The 17470-nt window shown below is 35.2% G+C and overlaps 1 protein-coding gene across 1 annotated transcript in view; it reads left to right on the top strand.

The window, feature by feature from the left end:
* The first annotated feature begins 1962 nt into the window (after positions 1-1962).
* F13B (coagulation factor XIII B chain) overlaps positions 1963-17470 on the top strand; it is a 32257-nt gene continuing 16749 nt past the window's right edge. The window contains exons 1-9 of the mRNA XM_010358453.1: positions 1963-2071; positions 6186-6386; positions 7294-7479; positions 8181-8357; positions 8711-8887; positions 11741-11920; positions 12008-12193; positions 13306-13488; positions 16320-16520. Of these exons, the coding sequence (XP_010356755.1) occupies positions 2008-2071; positions 6186-6386; positions 7294-7479; positions 8181-8357; positions 8711-8887; positions 11741-11920; positions 12008-12193; positions 13306-13488; positions 16320-16520 (1555 nt within the window). The 5' untranslated portion in view covers positions 1963-2007. The remainder of the gene's footprint in view (positions 2072-6185; positions 6387-7293; positions 7480-8180; positions 8358-8710; positions 8888-11740; positions 11921-12007; positions 12194-13305; positions 13489-16319; positions 16521-17470) is intronic.

Raw genomic sequence — 17470 nt, 5'->3', positions numbered from 1 at the left:
CTGAGAGCCAAACTGTAGTGATTATTATTACTTTTCTGGATCTAGCCACCAGAAGGGCTACCAGGCTCTGGGCTGGTACTGGGGGTTGTCTGCATGGAGTCCTGTGATGTAAACTGTCTTTAGGTCTCTCAGTCATGGATACCAGCACCTGTTCCAGTAGAGGTGGAAGGGGAGTGAAATGAACCCTGTGAGGGTTCTTAGTTGTGGTTGTTTAATGCACTAGTTTCCTGCTAGGTGGCCTCCTGCTGGGAGGTAGTGCTTTCAAGAGAGCATCAGCAGTGGTAGTATAAGGGAGGGAGGATGAGGTGGTGGGTGGGACACTAGAACTTCCAAGAGAATATGACCTTTGTCTTCAGCTACCAGGGTGAGTAGGGAAGGACCATCAGGCGGGGGCAGGGTTAGGCATGTCTGAGCTCAGACTCGTGTTGGGTGGGGCGGTTGTGGCTCTGTGGGAAATGGGGGTGTGATTCCCAGGTCAATGGCATTATCCTCCCAGGAGGATGATGGCTGCTTCTGCTGTGTCATGCAGGTTGTCAGGGAAGTGGGGGAAAGCTGGCAGTTACAGACCTCACCCCACCCAGCTCCCACACAAACCAACAAGCAAATCTCACTTCTACTGCGTTCCTCCCAAAAGCACCGAGTTTGTTTCCAGGCAGTGGGGGAACAGGATTGAGAACTTGCCCCAGGCTACCAGCCTCCCAGCTGAGAATGCAAGCCAGACTTTTGTGCCTCCCTACCTGTTAAGTCTGCACACCCACACCAGATTCACGCTTTTTCACGAGTTCTGGCCAGGAAACTTTGTGTTTGGTTGGAATTGTTACAAAGTTCAGCTGGAGGTTTCCTTCTCCCTGTGGTCTTTTCCCAGTTCCTCTGGCAGCCCCTGTGAGTCAAGTCAGAAATGGTTCTCTGGAGACTCACAGAGACCACGGGATGTTACTCCCTGCTTCCTCCACCCCTGTATTTCACTCAGCTCTCTAAATTGTCTCAGCTCCAGGTCAAATCCTTCTTCCGTGATCTAGACCTTTAGGTTCCCTAAAGGTATGTGTTCAGTGGTGGACAATACCACTTTCACACTTTTCACAGTTTGGGCATTCACAGTATGTGGGCTGTCTTCTGTTTCATGCAGGAGCAACCTACTTCCTTCAGAGGGTCTGTGGTTTCTCTTGGCTTTCCTGGTATATCCCTGCAGTAGTTCTTGGAGCAAAAGTTCATGATGCGAGTCTCCACATCCTGCTCTGTCCATCCAAGTGGGAGCTACAAGTTAGTCCTGCCTCCTATTCACCACTTTTTCCTATTTTGTATTTTAAATTAAAACTCATTAGTATGTAAACTCCATGAGGGCAATAATTTTAATCCAGTTTTTTCACTGTTAAATACCTCAAAACTGTTACATGTCCTGCTATATCATGGACGCTCTAAACATTTCTCGTGAATGGATGTTGATGTAGCATAGTGCTGATCTCACCACCTGCCACAAAGTGGAAACTCTCTAAATGTCAAATACTACTATTATAAGTAATACTATTCTATCATTGAGACAATATGGTTCTATATCTCTTTAAGGAGTGCAATCTAGGCAACAACATATTTCAACATCAGGTATCCATTATCTCATGTTCCTAAGTTCATCTTTTTACCTGATCAATATTAGTAAAGATTCATGGCCTCAAGTGAACTTTATGAATTGACAATTGGGAACTTAGGTTGAAAATTTACCTAGTTTTTTTATGCAGCCTGTGTTAATTATTTATTCTGTTGCTATTGTTGCCCTAATCAGTTATAATACTCTTACTGGACTCTGGCATGATAAGTAATGCCAATTAATATAGTTGCGTTATTTTAACATTATTTCAAAATATTTTAAGTGAAATATAAGACTCGTTACAAAAAGACTTAGAGAGAGGTTATAAATTATTAACTTTTTCCTCAAGAGAAGTATTGTGTACTTAATGACAAGTTCCTAGTGCTTTAGAATTGTTAAAATCTTTGTGAAGCACACCACTGAAGATGCGGTTGAAAAACCTGACTTTTATCATCATATTGATAATCTCAGGAGAACTCTATGCAGAAGGTAAAAGTAATTCTTAATATTCTTTATTCTCTAAAACATATAAATGGAGATTCTAATATTTGTACAACTCAAGTTTTAGTATACTCTTTCATTTGCATATATCAAATTTATAACATATATTTTATAAATATAGCCTTTTATAATATGTAGACCTTTTCCTTTGAGCAAAATTAGTAAAGTGTTCTTACAGTAGCATAAGTTAGAAAAACAAAACGAAACAAAAATCTTTGTATCTCTAGGGGGCATAGGAGACAAGGATCTAAATACTTCGAAAAGGTTTTCAGGCTAACAATATGTCCATTTTGAAGTCACATGTTAACTTTAATTCTAAATTTATGCTAGAATCCATTCCTAATACTGACAAAACTTGTACAATTTTAATTCTGTTCATAAGCTGAGAGTTTCATGTGGGAAATTTGAAAAGGAAACAGCCATAAATATTGTCTACTTTTGAGACGTTGGTTTTTATCCCAATGAATTATTCATCGGTTGGAGACATTAAGTAGTGGTTAGTGGGTGAACCATATAATTGCTTGTACAAAGAGGAACACTTAGAGAGTAAAAGAGGGGGTCTATTAATAATTGTTTGGACAACACATGTAAATCAGGACTTTCCAAACAAACCAACACCTGTGGACTCCCTATTAGAAAGCTTTATAGTCAGATTGCCCAGTGTGTAAGATTAGTGTGAGAGTGGAAGGAAGGCAGTATACATGGGTATGTTGTTTAGGAACATTATCAATATTATCAGGCCGTAGGATGAAGAATCCAGGGAGGTCACTTAGCATTAGCAAGAGTGAACATACAAAGAAGGAAGCTACAGCAATAAAGCTTTTCTAAAATAAACATCTTAGGGAATTCATTGAAATTAAATATATAAGTTTTAATTGTGTTTTAGTTGAATAGTTTACTACAAATTTTCTACCCAAACATCTATAATTAAAATTATAAAAGTGAAATCCACAGAATTCATCTTATTTTATACTTTTAATTCTATAATAGGATGATTTTTGCATGAATTTCTTTTGATTTTATTTTTCTGTCTAAATAGGGAAATACCAGCAGATACAATTGTCCGTTATCCATACCATAAAGACATTGCAATATTCTAGTCAATTTTCTAATTATTATAGGTTTATAATGCTGTTTTACACAGCAACAAAAAAGTAAGCAGCTTGAAGACAGAGACAATGATCTTATTTTTGCATGCTTCTCTCAACTCCCATTGTGCACTTCAGGGGCAAGAATTGGATTAATTGTACTTCTCATTTCATGGTTTGCAGTTATTATTTGCCTATGAAAGATCTCACTCTTGCTTTACTTACACATATTGTCCCCTTATTCCCAATCTTGAAGTCTGTTTCCCCTGGGACCTACTACAGTGTTTTAACATGTTATTATAGCTCTCTCCACCACAAATAGCTCTAGAATGAATATTATGATGTAACCAACTTATCTTTCTGTGAGAATATCGTCAGTCTGTATACACTCACAGGTAGGATTCTTGAGTCTATTCTTGTACTAGATTTCTGTGAGTAGTGAGAGATTACTTTTGCAGAATGGCAGTTTCGAAGTATATCATCTCTGAGAGAGGATGTAAATTGTTGCTTCTCATCATCCTCACCAACACCTCATATTGTCCATTTTTATACTGGTTGCTATATGGTTATTCATAAAGTGATATCCCATTTTTATTTATTTACCATTCTCTGATCAGTAGTGTGTCCATCTCTTCATATACTTTTTTTATATGTTCGGATGTCTGTGATTTCCTGGTTTATATATGATTAGCATATTCCTTACATTTCTCATTAATTTTTTCTCAGGAGTTCATATTCTCCAAGGCATTCCAGCTACCTTAACAAGTAATGTGCCTATCCTGGTGGTGGAGGGAGACGTCACAGGACAGAGTCTTTAAAGCCACAACCTAGGATTGTTGTGCAAAGAATATTTTGCTGCCCCTCCCTGACAAGCACCTGTGCCCCCCAGGGAAATTCCTTGTGTATTCACCATCGCACTGCTATTTTGAAAAACTCTTTTTATTGTAAATTCCTTTGGTGCTTGGGTGTGAAAAATGGTGAGAAGAATTCTCAGGGAATGGGGACCATCCTGCCCATGTTTTTCTGTCTGCTCCATCAGATGCCGGAAGTTTTGTTGCTCATCATTCCACATCCATTTCCTTCAAACCTAGGCTAGCACTGCTACTCTTTTATGTCTCACAGTAGCATTAAGGTATACAGTGATCAACCAAGGCATTGAAGCTAGAGTAATCACACTGGATCCAGGCCTTCTTCCATCCATGACTGCCCATGTTTCTTCCCAACACAGCTCCTAGGATTGTTCAAGTATTTCTTTCTTTTAAGTGTTTTTATGATTTTAAGATCTTCAACATGAAGATAAATTTTTAAAATATGTTTTATTTGGAGTATAATATATCCAGAAAAATGCAAAGATCATAGGATACACTTATATATATTTTTATAAAAGTTTACACCATCAGATCAAGATATAGAACAGTGACAGCACCCCAGAAACAAAAATGATCCCTCTAAGGCACTAAACCCCAAAGGTAACCATTCTGACTTCTACTATCATGGATTAGTTTGTCTTCTTTTAAAAAGTTATGCAAATGTATACATTAATTCATATGTGATTGGCTTGTTTCACTCAATATTATGTTTATGAGATTCACCATTTGTTCATTTCTGTTTTGGATAATATTCCATTGTATGCATAGTCTAAAATGTGTTTACCTTTTCTATTATTTATAGGCATTTAGATTGTTCCCAGTTTGGGACTATATGAATAGTGCTGCTATAAGCATTCTTTTACATGTCTTTTGGTGTACAAATATATGCTTTTTTAATTAGGTAATATGGTTTGTACATGTTTTACCCCAATATATATTGCAAAAGTGTTCTCTCACAGAGTTTGGACTGATTCATACTTTCAGTTGTAGAAATATGCAAGTTCCAGTTTCTTCACTTTTTCACAATCATTGAGATAACTTGTCTTTTTCATTTCAGCAGTTCTATTGGATATGCAGTACTATCTCATGGTGGTTTACATTTGCATTTCCCTGATGACTAGTAATGCTAAGTACCAGGTCTCTAACCATTTAAATATCCTATTTTGCAAAGCTCTTGCTCAAGTCTTTCTTTGTTTTAATTGGTTGTCTTTTTTTCTTTAAAAATTTGATTTATTTCAAAATTTTTTATGAGTTTGCATATGTTAAGGAGAAATTTTATCTATTCCTGAACTGTACTGTCCAATACAGTGGCCATTAGCCACATATAGCTATTGGAGACAGTACTTAAAATGTCACTAGTCCAAGATCAGATGTTCTGTAAGTATAAATATATAGTGGATTTTAAAGAGTTAGTAAGAAAAAAATGAACGTAAAATATTGTAAAATATTTTCAATATATTAGGTTAAATAAAAACCTATTATTAAAATTAACTTCAACTGTTTCTTAGTATTTTTATGAATGTGACTATTAGAAATTTTTAAATTACATATGTGACTTGCAATACATATCTATTAGGAAGTGCAGGCAGGGTGGAGTGGCTCAACTGTTGTAATCCTAGTGCTTTGGGAGGCCACGCAGAAGGGTTCTTTGAGTCCAGGAGTTTGAGACCAGCATGAGCAACATAGTGAGACCCCTCATTCCTAAAAAAATAAAATAAAAATTAGCCAGATGTAGCGGCATGTACCTGCCATCCTAGCTGCAGGAGAGGAGGTTTGCTTAAGCCCAGGAGCTCCTGGTGGCAGTGAGCTATATTTCAGCACTGCACTGAAGTCTGGATAACTGAGGAAGACTCTGTCTCTAGGAAGAAAAATGAAAGTCCTGTTCTATGAAGTTAGGCAAAGCTTCTCTGAAAAAGTGGTCTGCTAAGTTTTATCTTGACTGTTGGATGTTTAAAGTCATTTGCCGATCAGTTATGATAAAACGACTGCTCGAATTATCACAAAAGTACCTTGAAAATTTAAGTAAGAAAAATAAGTACTAGTTGAAGTGTCTCTAAAAACTTTTAGTTTGTGTTGTCACCTGATTACAAATTTATGTTTTTAGATTTCTTTTTCCATTTTCAGCTTGACATTTACTCATTTCAGAGAAACCCTGTGGTTTTCCTCATGTGGAAAATGGAAGAATTGCCCAATATTACTATACTTTTAAAAACTTTTACTTTCCAATGAGCGTAGACAAAAAATTGTCATTTTTCTGCTTGGCTGGTTATACCACCGAAAGTGGAAGACAAGAAGAGCGAACCACGTGTACAACAGAAGGCTGGTCTCCAGAGCCAAGGTGCTTCAGTAAGTCAGCTGGATGTGTCACTCAACGTTGCAATACTCAAAGAAATTCGTATATAAAAATAGGGGTCCAATAAAAACAGAAAGCGGTTAAACCTTTTAGTAGATAAGAACAAAATCTCTAGTAATCTGTCTTTCTACAAAATGAAGGTGTAATTTGAAATCCAGTAAATAACGCTTTTACATGAAAATGTTATTTTCTTTATCTGTTTTTAATAATACTCTGTTGAAGGGAATAGGGTAATAACTGAAATTATTTATCACATTGCAAGGCAAAGAGATGTAGTTTACTTTAAGTAACAAGAAATTTATTTTGATAATTAAGCATAGGATGCTAGAAAAATGCTTGAAACACTGGCCTCTGGAAGGGCAAGATTGCTACTCTAATGCTTTATCATTTGTAAGACTCATCTCTCCTTTGTGTGCCAACTTTTCTCATGATACCCATTGAAAAATGTGTTTTTCAATTTTGAATTGAAAGTTTGAGTTCAAATTTGTGAGAAGGTAATCTAATTGACTCATTTCATTATTTTATGTCAGGCTACACTATTATCAAACTATCAGTGATCTTCTGCTAGGGCAGGTGATCCAGAGTAAGGGGCTTTGGTTGAGCCAGTTTCATTTAAAAGAGGATGTTGAATATGGTTATTGCTGTTGATATATCTAGTAAACCTACCTAGAAGTAGATGTGGTAGGGGTAGAAATTACTATAAGAACTAAAAATACTGAATACAAAGAAAGTCAGTGTTAATTTTCAAAAATCATTCAGATTATTTCAAAAAAATTATGCAGATATTTCCAAAATGAAATTGCTAATAATAACATTATACTTTTGGCTTAATTTTACAATTTAGTAAAAAACAAGCTTAGTTTCATCATTAAGTTAAACAAATAATTTTTTTTCCCATAGAAAAATGCACTAAGCCTGACCTGAGTAATGGTTACATCTCTGATGCAAAGTTATTGTATAAAATTCAAGAGAACATGCGTTATGGTTGCGCTTCAGGGTACAAAACCACTGGAGGGAAGGATGAAGAAGTGGTTCAATGTCTCTCTGATGGATGGTCTTCTCAACCAACCTGTAGGAAAGAACACGGTAGAATCATTTCCTAAAACTGAAGATAAGAGCTTGTCAAGCTTATATTGAATGTATTGAAGCTTATATTGATATCTATTATTTAATAGAATTTATTTTTCATTATGTCTGCAATGCAGGAAGTTGATATTTCTTTTTTCAAGTACTAGGTGATTCCTTAATCCAAATGTTCTCAATCCCTGCAACACACCTACACCAATAGTTCTTACTTTGCACCAATAAAAGGAATTGGAATGGAATAAAATAAAATAAGCTCTTTCTTTATATGTCACTATTTCCTTTATTACAGAAGAATTTAAGATCATGTACATTATTTTATGTTGTGAACCAATGCCAGATACACTTAAAAATAGTTCAATAATTTAAATATATGTATACTTTGTTAGTAAGTTGTTTAAATTATAAAAATGCACAGGCAGCACATACTTTCACAATTGCTGCTGCACAAGCCTTCAGCTGAATTTTGGCCTTTGGTCAAGCACTTGTAGACCAGAATTTTAAGAACAGAAAGCTGGTAGGGTTAGGTCACAAGGTGTATGAAAAAAGAGAATAGAGGTAAAGAAAAATTGGGGCTATTTTTCAATTTTACTAACAGTTGATTTTACTATATATTCTTAAGATCTGTTAAAACACATTTTGATTTTTTTTATATTCTAGGTTATTAAAAAGATTTATGAAATAAATAATTTTTATAATTTTAGAAACATGTTTGGCTCCTGAATTATATAATGGAAATTATTCCACAACACAGAAAACATTCAAAGTGAAAGACAAAGTACAATATGAATGTGCTACTGGCTACTACACAGCCGGAGGAAAGAAGACAGAGGAGGTAGAATGTCTCACATACGGATGGTCTCTCACACCAAAATGTACCAGTAGGTTCTCATTTGGAATAAAATCTACTCTCACTCTGAAAGCTTTTTCTCATAGAGAAGTGTATATAAGTTGTCATGCTAATTATGTTTCATCTTTTCATCCTTTTTTGCCTTTATTTTTAATTATGTTGATAGTAGTCTTTGGTAATTGAAAGCTCCCAAGTAGAAAAAATTCATTTTAGCTCACAGGATTAAATTAGAATAAGCTTAATGATATTTAACAAATATATAAAATGAATTCATAAGCTTTTTGGCAAATTTAATTTTTATTCTAGATATGTCATGTAAATAGTGAATTTTGTTGTAGCAGAAAAAATATTTGTTTGTAATTTTATTCATTCTTTTATTTGTAGAATTAAAGTGCTCTTCTTTAAGATTAATTGAAAATGGTTATTTTCATCCTGTAAAGCAAACCTATGAAGAAGGAGATGTCATTCAGTTTTTCTGTCATGAAAATTATTATCTAAGTGGATCTGATTTAATTCAATGCTATAACTTTGGTTGGTACCCAGAATCTCCTGTATGCGAAGGTAAATTTTTAAATTTAATACTCACAAAATGCCATGTCTTTATCAGCTTTACCCTCTATTAGCTCTGACAAAATTTCTGTGGTCATTTCTAATTTTTTTCCTGAGTTCTATTTTTAAAGTAAATATTGTCTTTTAAATCAGTGCTATTTTCAGCAATCTTTAATATATTCCACCTGAATAAATCTTGTTTTGTATTAGTTTGTAAGTGACTATATCTTTTAAATTTATTATTTAAAAATATATATTATACATTTTAAATCCCTTATTATAATGAATAGCTTTTCTTATTGGGAATTATTAGACCTAATTACCCCAATCTGGCAGCTCTGCAAGGATGCTTTCTTTTTATTTGCCACATATTTCCAGATGTAAAAATTAATTTCTAAAATAGTGAGGTAGAAAGCAGAAAAAACAGAACACTAATACCCAGAAGTGAAAATGGGAAAAGAGGTCATCTAGTAGATGCTGCCCAAAAATGTCATATCTATGGTCACATTTCTATTACTGGATGTGTCCAAACGGGTAATGCAATTACCTGTCAGAAGACATCCATAGTTATTTAAACACACATACAATTTAATGTGAGGATGGTCCTATCAAGCAGAAGATATGAAAAAAAAAATTACAGATATGAAAAAAATTGCTATAATGTGACAAATGGTACAATCAACTCAGGTACAAAGTGCAGGAATAAACATTAGGGATTCTGATTGGTATGCTGTGGAATAGCATTCACAGAAGTGATGGCTAATATTTACATTGGGTCTTAAGAGATAAATAGGAGTTTGAGGATTGGGAGGATAGGGTGAGGCAAAGGGTTTGATAGTAGTTTTTTGTTTTCTGTAATATGGGATATAATGTCTATTGACAGGCAGGTGAAAGATGTGAATGTACAACTTGGAAGAAAGTGGTGAAGATTTGGAACAGGTGCTAGGGGAAACAAATGAGGGCTCTGACCATGGGTATGCAGTGGGATTGCCAGAAGTATCGTAATTCCCTAAATGCACTGTACGGTAACTTTAAATATTTTATAATTTTTCATTCGTGCTTGACATCCTTGGTATAGTAGTAGAGAAGATTTTTTAAGCAAATTTTTTAAAGCATATTATTCCTTTATTTTTTTTAATTTTTTTTAATTTTTGAGATGGAGTCTTGCTGTGTCTCCCAAGCTAGAGTGCAGTGGTACGATCTCAGCTCACTGCAACCTCCACCTCTCAGGTTCAAGTGATTCTCCTGCCTCAGCCTCCTGAGTAGCTGGGACTACAGGCGTCAGCCACCATATCCAGCTAATCTTTTTGTGTTTTTAGTAGAGATAGGGTTTTGCCATGTTGGTCAGGCTGGTCTCGAACTCCCGACCTCAGGTGATCAGCCTGCCTTGGCCTCCCACATTGCTATTTCAAAAATAAATGGCAGACCTACTTAAGGCCTTTTATACCCCTTTCCTCTTCCAAATTAGCAAGCATGACAACAAGCCATTTTCTCCGATAAATAGTCATTAAGCATACAATAGGCAGTGTTGTGGGCTGAATTATATCTCTCTTCTCCCAAAATATAACCACATTCTAATACTGGGAACCACTAAATGTTACCTTACATGATAAAAGACACTTTGAGGTTAACAATCTTAAGGTTGGAATACTATCTGGAATTATCTATCCAGACTCTAAATATAATCAGAAATGCTTTTATAAAAGGGAGGAAGAGGGAGATTGACTACAGAAGAGGAAGCAGGAGATGTGACAAAGGAAGCCACAGGTTGAAATGTTTTGAGGAAGGGGTTGTGAGCCAAGGAATACAGGTAATTTCAAGAAGTTAGAAAAGGCAAAGTAGCTGATTCTCCTCCAAAGCCTCCAGCAGGAATGCAGCTCTTCTGATATCTCGATTTTAGTCCAGTGAAACTGACTCTGGACTTCTGGCCTTCAGGAGTGTAAGAGGATAAATTTGTGCTGTTTTAAGCCACTAAATTGTAATTCATCACAGCAGCAATAGGAAAGTAGTGTGGTCAGTATTTTAGAGTAGGAGACTTTAATTTAAACAGACATGGGTTCAAGAACAGGTCTGCTGCATGCTGTTAATTCATTTACTTAATAAGTTTTAGTTTGTCTATAACATGGGAGAAATAATAGTGCCTACTTAATAAAGTTATTTTAGGACTAAAGAAGGTAATGAATGTAAAATGCCTGCTACTTTAGTGTTCTATTGGTGCATAACAATGTCACCACAAACTCAGCAGCTTAAAACAACACAAATATTATTTCCCATTGTGTGTAGGTTGGGAGTCTGGGTGTGGCTTAACCAGATCCCTGCATCCATGGCTAACAAAGCTGCAATTGAGATGTTAGCTGGACTGAAGTCTCATCTGAGGCTTGACTGGGCAAGACTTCTTCCAAACTCACTGTGGTTATTGACAGCATTCAGCGCTTTGCACACTGCTGAACTGAGAGCCTCTGTTTCTTGTGGCTGTTAACTGAAGGCAGCCCGCTGGCCCTTGCCTTGCAACCCTTCTGCTTTGGAAGCTCATGATGTAGCTTCTTGTTTCCTCAAAACCAGCAAGGAGAGAGAGTCTCTTGGCAAGAATGGTGTTAAAATCTGATGTTACATAATTATGTGTACATAATCACGTACTAATCCATGATCTTTGCTGTATTTTGTGGGCTAGAAGCAAGTTACAGGTCCTACTCATGGAAAGAGTTATCACACAAGGAAGTTAACATCAGGAGGTGGGAATCAAAGGAATGCTCCTAGAATCAGTCTGTCATACTCTCTATGATGCTTGACACAATGGATCTTTTTATTTAATCTTTATTATTTTTGTAATTATATGACTAAAGGTGCTGACTTTTTTTCCATAAGGAAGAAGAAACAGATGTCCTCCTCCACCTCTGCCCATAAACTCCAAAATTCAAACACATTCAACAACTTATCGTCATGGAGAAATAGTTCATATAGAATGTGAACTTAATTTTGTGATCCATGGGTCAGAAGAAATACGTTGTGAAAATGGAAAATGGACAGAACCTCCAAAATGCATTGGTTAGTAACACCTTGAAGAAGCTTTGCTAAAATGAAATCTGCATGTGTAGCTAAATGGTCTGTTCTCTTTCAACTGTACCTTTTCAGAAGGACAGGAGAGGGTAGCCTGTGAGGAACCACCCTTCATTGAAAATGGTGCAGCAAATTTACACTCTAAGATTTATTACAATGGGGATAAAGTGACATATGCATGTAAAAGCGGCTACCTTCTCCGTGGATCGAATGAGGTAACTTGTAATCATGGAAAATGGACAATTGCTCCTGAATGTGTTGGTATGTATGCTGTATTTGCCATCAGTAGCTAAACTTATGGTGTAAAAATTTCCATTCTGTTACTTTAATTTGCATATTCCTAGGAAGAGACCACTGCTTAGGCAAATTAGAAATGCATTGCTACAGCACCTACTCTTCTGCTTTGCATGTGTGTGCGTGTGTGTGTGTGTGCAGCCATCTATAGAATTTGTCAATGTAAAGAATTCTAAAAAAAAAAAACTTTTTGAACACTAGTGCTAAGCACAGTTATCTGATCTATGTCATGCCATGACCTGTAAGTTCTAAATAACAGCACATAAATGATGACGTGCTTCATTAGAGAAGTAAATAAGGGCATGGTGGATTGAGTGGCTGGGCCATAAGCATTATCTGCTTCTTCTCCCCATGTGTCCTACAAAGTTAGGGTAGAGTATTCTGTTCTTGACCTTGGGTAAGTGCTGCCGATATTTTGCATCTGGCCATTCTGAACTTTATGCCCTTCTGAGACACATCCCTGGTCTTTGATTTTACTGAAGGGCACCATCAGGCTACACTATCAGTCCTGGGGGCTACTCTTCCTGTCATCTTTCTCATTTCTTAATCAGATCACAGCAAGATCTTCACACACATGTTTATATAGGATATTTATTGAATAAGACAAAAGCTATGAAGGATGCTAAAGAAATTTACAGAGTAAGAGAAAGATACCAAAAAGAGGGGAAAAAATGGATATTTCCTCCGTGGGTCGATTGAGACCTGAGATGAAAAGGAATGAGAAAGAAGAAAATAAAAATGGGTTAATGCCAAAGAGGAATTTTAGAATTGACCATAATCTTTAGGTTGAAGAATAGTTTCTCATTCTATAGATTTAAGATGTGTCTATATCATAATTCTTTCACAATTGAGAAAAGAGAAAAAATACGTATAGTTGTTTTTAGGCAACATATTTGCTGTCAACTCTTGCTTAGCAAATTTTAAAAATATTTGAGCTGAAAAACTTTTTTCATATTTGTAAGGAATTTATAAAACAATTGTCCTAAATTATATAATACAAATACTGAGACACTACAGTATGAGTTACTATAGTATATTGTTTTGAGCTCATATTAATTTAAAACAACCTCTTTTCTTAGAAAATAATGAGAATTGTAAGCATCCTCCTGTTGTAATGAATGGGGCTGTTGCCGATGGGTTACTGGCAAGCTATGCAGCAGGATCCTCAGTGGAATATAGATGCAATGAATATTACTTGCTGAGGGGATCAAAAATATCTCGCTGTGAACAAGGAAAATGGTCACCCCCACCTGTTTGCTTGGGTAAGAAAGAGAGCACATGGAATGTTTATGTTCGTACTTTTATGTGATTTTCTTGTAGTGTTTTATATCATGAAAATGATGATTTTGTATAAATCATTTTTTTCACAAGTGTGAAAAATCTCAGTCCTTTAAGTAGAAAGTCCCTAAAATATTAGTGTATTTTTTTATTGTGGTAAATTATGCATAACATAAAATTTACTTTAGCCAATTTTAAGTGTACAATTCAGTGGCATTAAGTATATTCACATTTTTGTTACCAATTACTTTTTGGGTTGTCTTTTTCCTAGCTGAAATTCTCTCTTTAGTATGTAGCCCTCAATATCCCTGCCTGTATTGCCCTCAGAATGTCATTTCGAGAAAAATAATTAATCCTATTCTTTCCTTGGTAGAGTATGTTGCTAATAGCTTTTTACCACTGCATCCTCATCCAAATGGACACATTTGTTACATCTTGTTGATTATATAAAGTGTTTGCTAATGACTTAGATAATAAATGGTCTTCTAAATGTTTTACACACACACACTCCACAAAAATGCTATGATATGATGCAGAGGTATATATCTTAGATTTTTTCACTCAAAATGTATTATAAACATGGTTTGTCATACTTCTACAATATATACTTTAATGGCTGCATAGTATTCCATAATGCAGATACACATATGTAATTTAGCCAGTTTACTGATGGATGCTTAGTGTTCAACATTTTTGTATTCCAAACAGTATAGTTTCAAGTAAATCTTTGCACATGTTAAACATATTTATTTTTATTAAAACTAGTTATCATGAGATTGGGAATTTTAATTCTTTTCCTATTAATTGCCAAATTGTCTATCAGAAAGTTTGTTCTGATTTGTTAACCCTACTATAAGTGAATTAAAGTAGTAATTGTCCTACTCTTTCTTAACTTTGAATATTTTAATCTTAACACTTTTTGTTAAGCAGGCAAGCACAATTTTTTTAATTTGATTTATTTAAGAATTAATTAATTTGGAATTTTTTAACTTTCTAGTGGCCACAGGTTTTTCTCGTGAATTAATTATTCATAGGTTAGCCATTTTTCATAGTTATAAGACCTATATCTATATAAATTATTGTATCCAATTGAGAATCGTGTTTATTGCAATTATTTTTAATTTCTTTTTATTTGTAGCATTTTTAAGTATATATAAGTGTCTGTTTTAAGTTTTGAGCTCTTTCAACCTTTTGTTAGTAGTTTCTACCTTTCAAGTGATTCTTAGGAGGCTGTTCCCATTCAAATTCAGATACAGAAACATATTCATGTAGAATTTTTCTATTGCTCTCATATTTTAATAAATGTTTTTGATATTAAGTTTTTGATGATTTGGTTGATATCACATTGAGTGGAGATACAGTAATCTCTAAGGACAAAGACCAGATTAAATTATTTATGGCAAAGCTAGTGATGAAACAAGTTCATAAGGAAATAACAACATTAAAGGAAATACATCATTCTATATCTGGAACAACCGCCTCAAGAGAGTTAGGTTTGGTCCTAATGAATCAAAGGAAATAGCAAATGAAGATGAATCATTGTTACTAGGGCAAGAGAAAGGGGATTTGTATATCTTTCTTATATATTGAAACTGGAAAGGCTATCAGTACAAATTCACAATGGTATGATAAAGCATAGAATTTTCCCCATAGGAATTATTATCTCAGACATTAAGAGTCTCTCTAACCTCTCCATACTCCCTTCCCTGCTCTAATCACTCCATTCTTTCTGGTCTCCTTACTCTTCCACAAACAAGCCAAGAATGCTCTCACTTCAGGGCCTTTGCACTGGTTGTTCCCTTTGCTTGGGACACTCTTTCATAAGAAAATGACAAGGTTCACCCAGTCTCCTTCAAGCTTTTGTGCAAATATTACTTCTTATTTAGGCCTACCCTAATCACCTTACTGAAAAGTGCAACTTCTCTTCACCTAGCTCTTTTGTTACCCCCTCCCCATCCAGTACTCTTTTTTTCATCCAAGTTATCTTGTGCTGTAGTTTAAAGATGGTCACTGTGTTAGTCTGTTCTCATGCTGCTACTAAAGACATACCTGAGATGGATAATTTATAAAGGAAAGAAATTAAATGCATTCACAGTTCCACATGGCTGGGGAGGCCTCATAATCATGACGGAAGGCAAAGGAGAAGCTAGGCATGTTGTACATGGAGGCAGGCAAGAGATTGTGTGCAGGGAAACTCCCCTTTATAAAACCATCAGATTTCATGAGACTTATTCACTGTAATGAGAACAGCACGGGAAAGACCCACCCCAGGATTGAATTACCTCCAACCAGGTTCCTCCTATGACGTGTGGGAATTATGGGAGCTATAATTCAAGATGAGATTTGGATAGGCGCACAGCCAAACCATATCAGCCACAAATTGTACAATTTATGTCTTTATTATATTTATTATGTATTGTAGGTGTTTCTCCCAATTAGAAGGCAGGTTCCATGAGGGCAGGAATCTTGGTTTTATTCATTAGCAGGTTTTCTATTATTTTCTACATGGTAGTTTAAGGTTTTTATATTGTAGAAAGAAAAATATTATTAATCTAACTGATTGATGCCCTTAAACAGTATTTTTGATTTTTTAAATTAAGTGGTTTTAGTTTATGACAATAAGTAATGTATAGATTCATTTGATGGTAATAAAGTATGTATTTTCTTATATGTATATATGTGTGTGAGAAGCCTTAATTATGATTTCAATGATAAAATATTGCTTTTGATACTTGTCATAATTTTTGTTTTTAAAAATATCACTTTTATGTTTGTCAGACAAGTAAAGAATTTAAAAGCGCATTTTGTTTTTCAGAGCCATGTACTGTTAATGTGGATTACATGAACAGAAATAACATAGAGATGAAGTGGAAATACGAAGGGAAAGTCTTACATGGAGATTTAATAGATTTTGTATGTAAACAGGGATATGACTTATCTCCATTAACCCCATTGTCTGAATTATCTGTGCAGTGCAACAGAGGAGAAGTGAAATATCCTTTATGTACTAGAAAAGGTAAAATAATAATGTTCTCTGCAAGTATCTTACTTGATCAATATCTGCTACCTGGGTTGAAAATTTATTTATATTTTGTTGTTATTTTTCTTTTTATTATTATTATTATTCTTTTAAATTTTGTTTTATTTTATTTTTATTTTACTTTAAGTTTTGGGATACAAGTGCAGAATGTGCAGGTTTGTTACATAGGTATACGTGTGCCATGGTGGTTTGCTGTACCTATCAACCTGTCATCTAGGTTTTAAGCCCCACATGCATTAGCTATTTGTCCTTATGTTCTCCCTCCCCTCACCTCTCACCCTCTGACTGGACCCAGTGTGTGTTGTTCCCATCCCTATGTCCATGTGTTCTCATTGTTCAGCTCCTACTTGTGAGTGAGAACATATGGTCTTTCATTTTCTCTTTCTGTGTTAGTTTGCTGAGGATAATGGCTCCCAGTTTCATCCATGTCCCTGCAAAGGACATGATCTCATTCCTTTTTATGGCTGCATAGTATTCCATGGTGTATATGTACCACATTTTCTTTATCCAGTCTGCAATTGATGGGCATTTGAGTTGGTTACATGTTTTGATATTGTAAATAGTGCTGCAGTAAACATATGTGTGCATGTGTCTTTATAGTAGAATGATTTATATTCTTTTGGGTACATATCCAGTAATGGAATCGCTGCATCAAATTGTATTTCTGGTTCTAGATCCTTGAGGAATCACCACACTGTCTTCCACAATGGTTGAACTAATTTACATTCCCACTAGCAGTGTAAAAGCATTCCTATTTCTCCCCAGCCTCACCAGCATATATTGTGTCTTGACTTTTTAATAATTGCCGTTTTGACTGGTGTGAGATGGTATCTCATTGTGGATATACCTTATACAAAAATTAACTCAAGATGGATTAAAGATTTAAATGCAAAATCCAAAACCATAAAAACTCTAGAAGAAAACCT

The sequence above is a fragment of the Rhinopithecus roxellana genome, chromosome 1 (genome assembly GCF_007565055.1).
Source record: "Rhinopithecus roxellana isolate Shanxi Qingling chromosome 1, ASM756505v1, whole genome shotgun sequence".
In the NCBI taxonomy this organism is placed as follows: Eukaryota; Metazoa; Chordata; class Mammalia; order Primates; family Cercopithecidae; genus Rhinopithecus; species Rhinopithecus roxellana.
The sequence above is the reverse complement of the archived record's forward strand: the minus strand, read 5'-3'. Positions and strand labels throughout refer to the sequence as shown.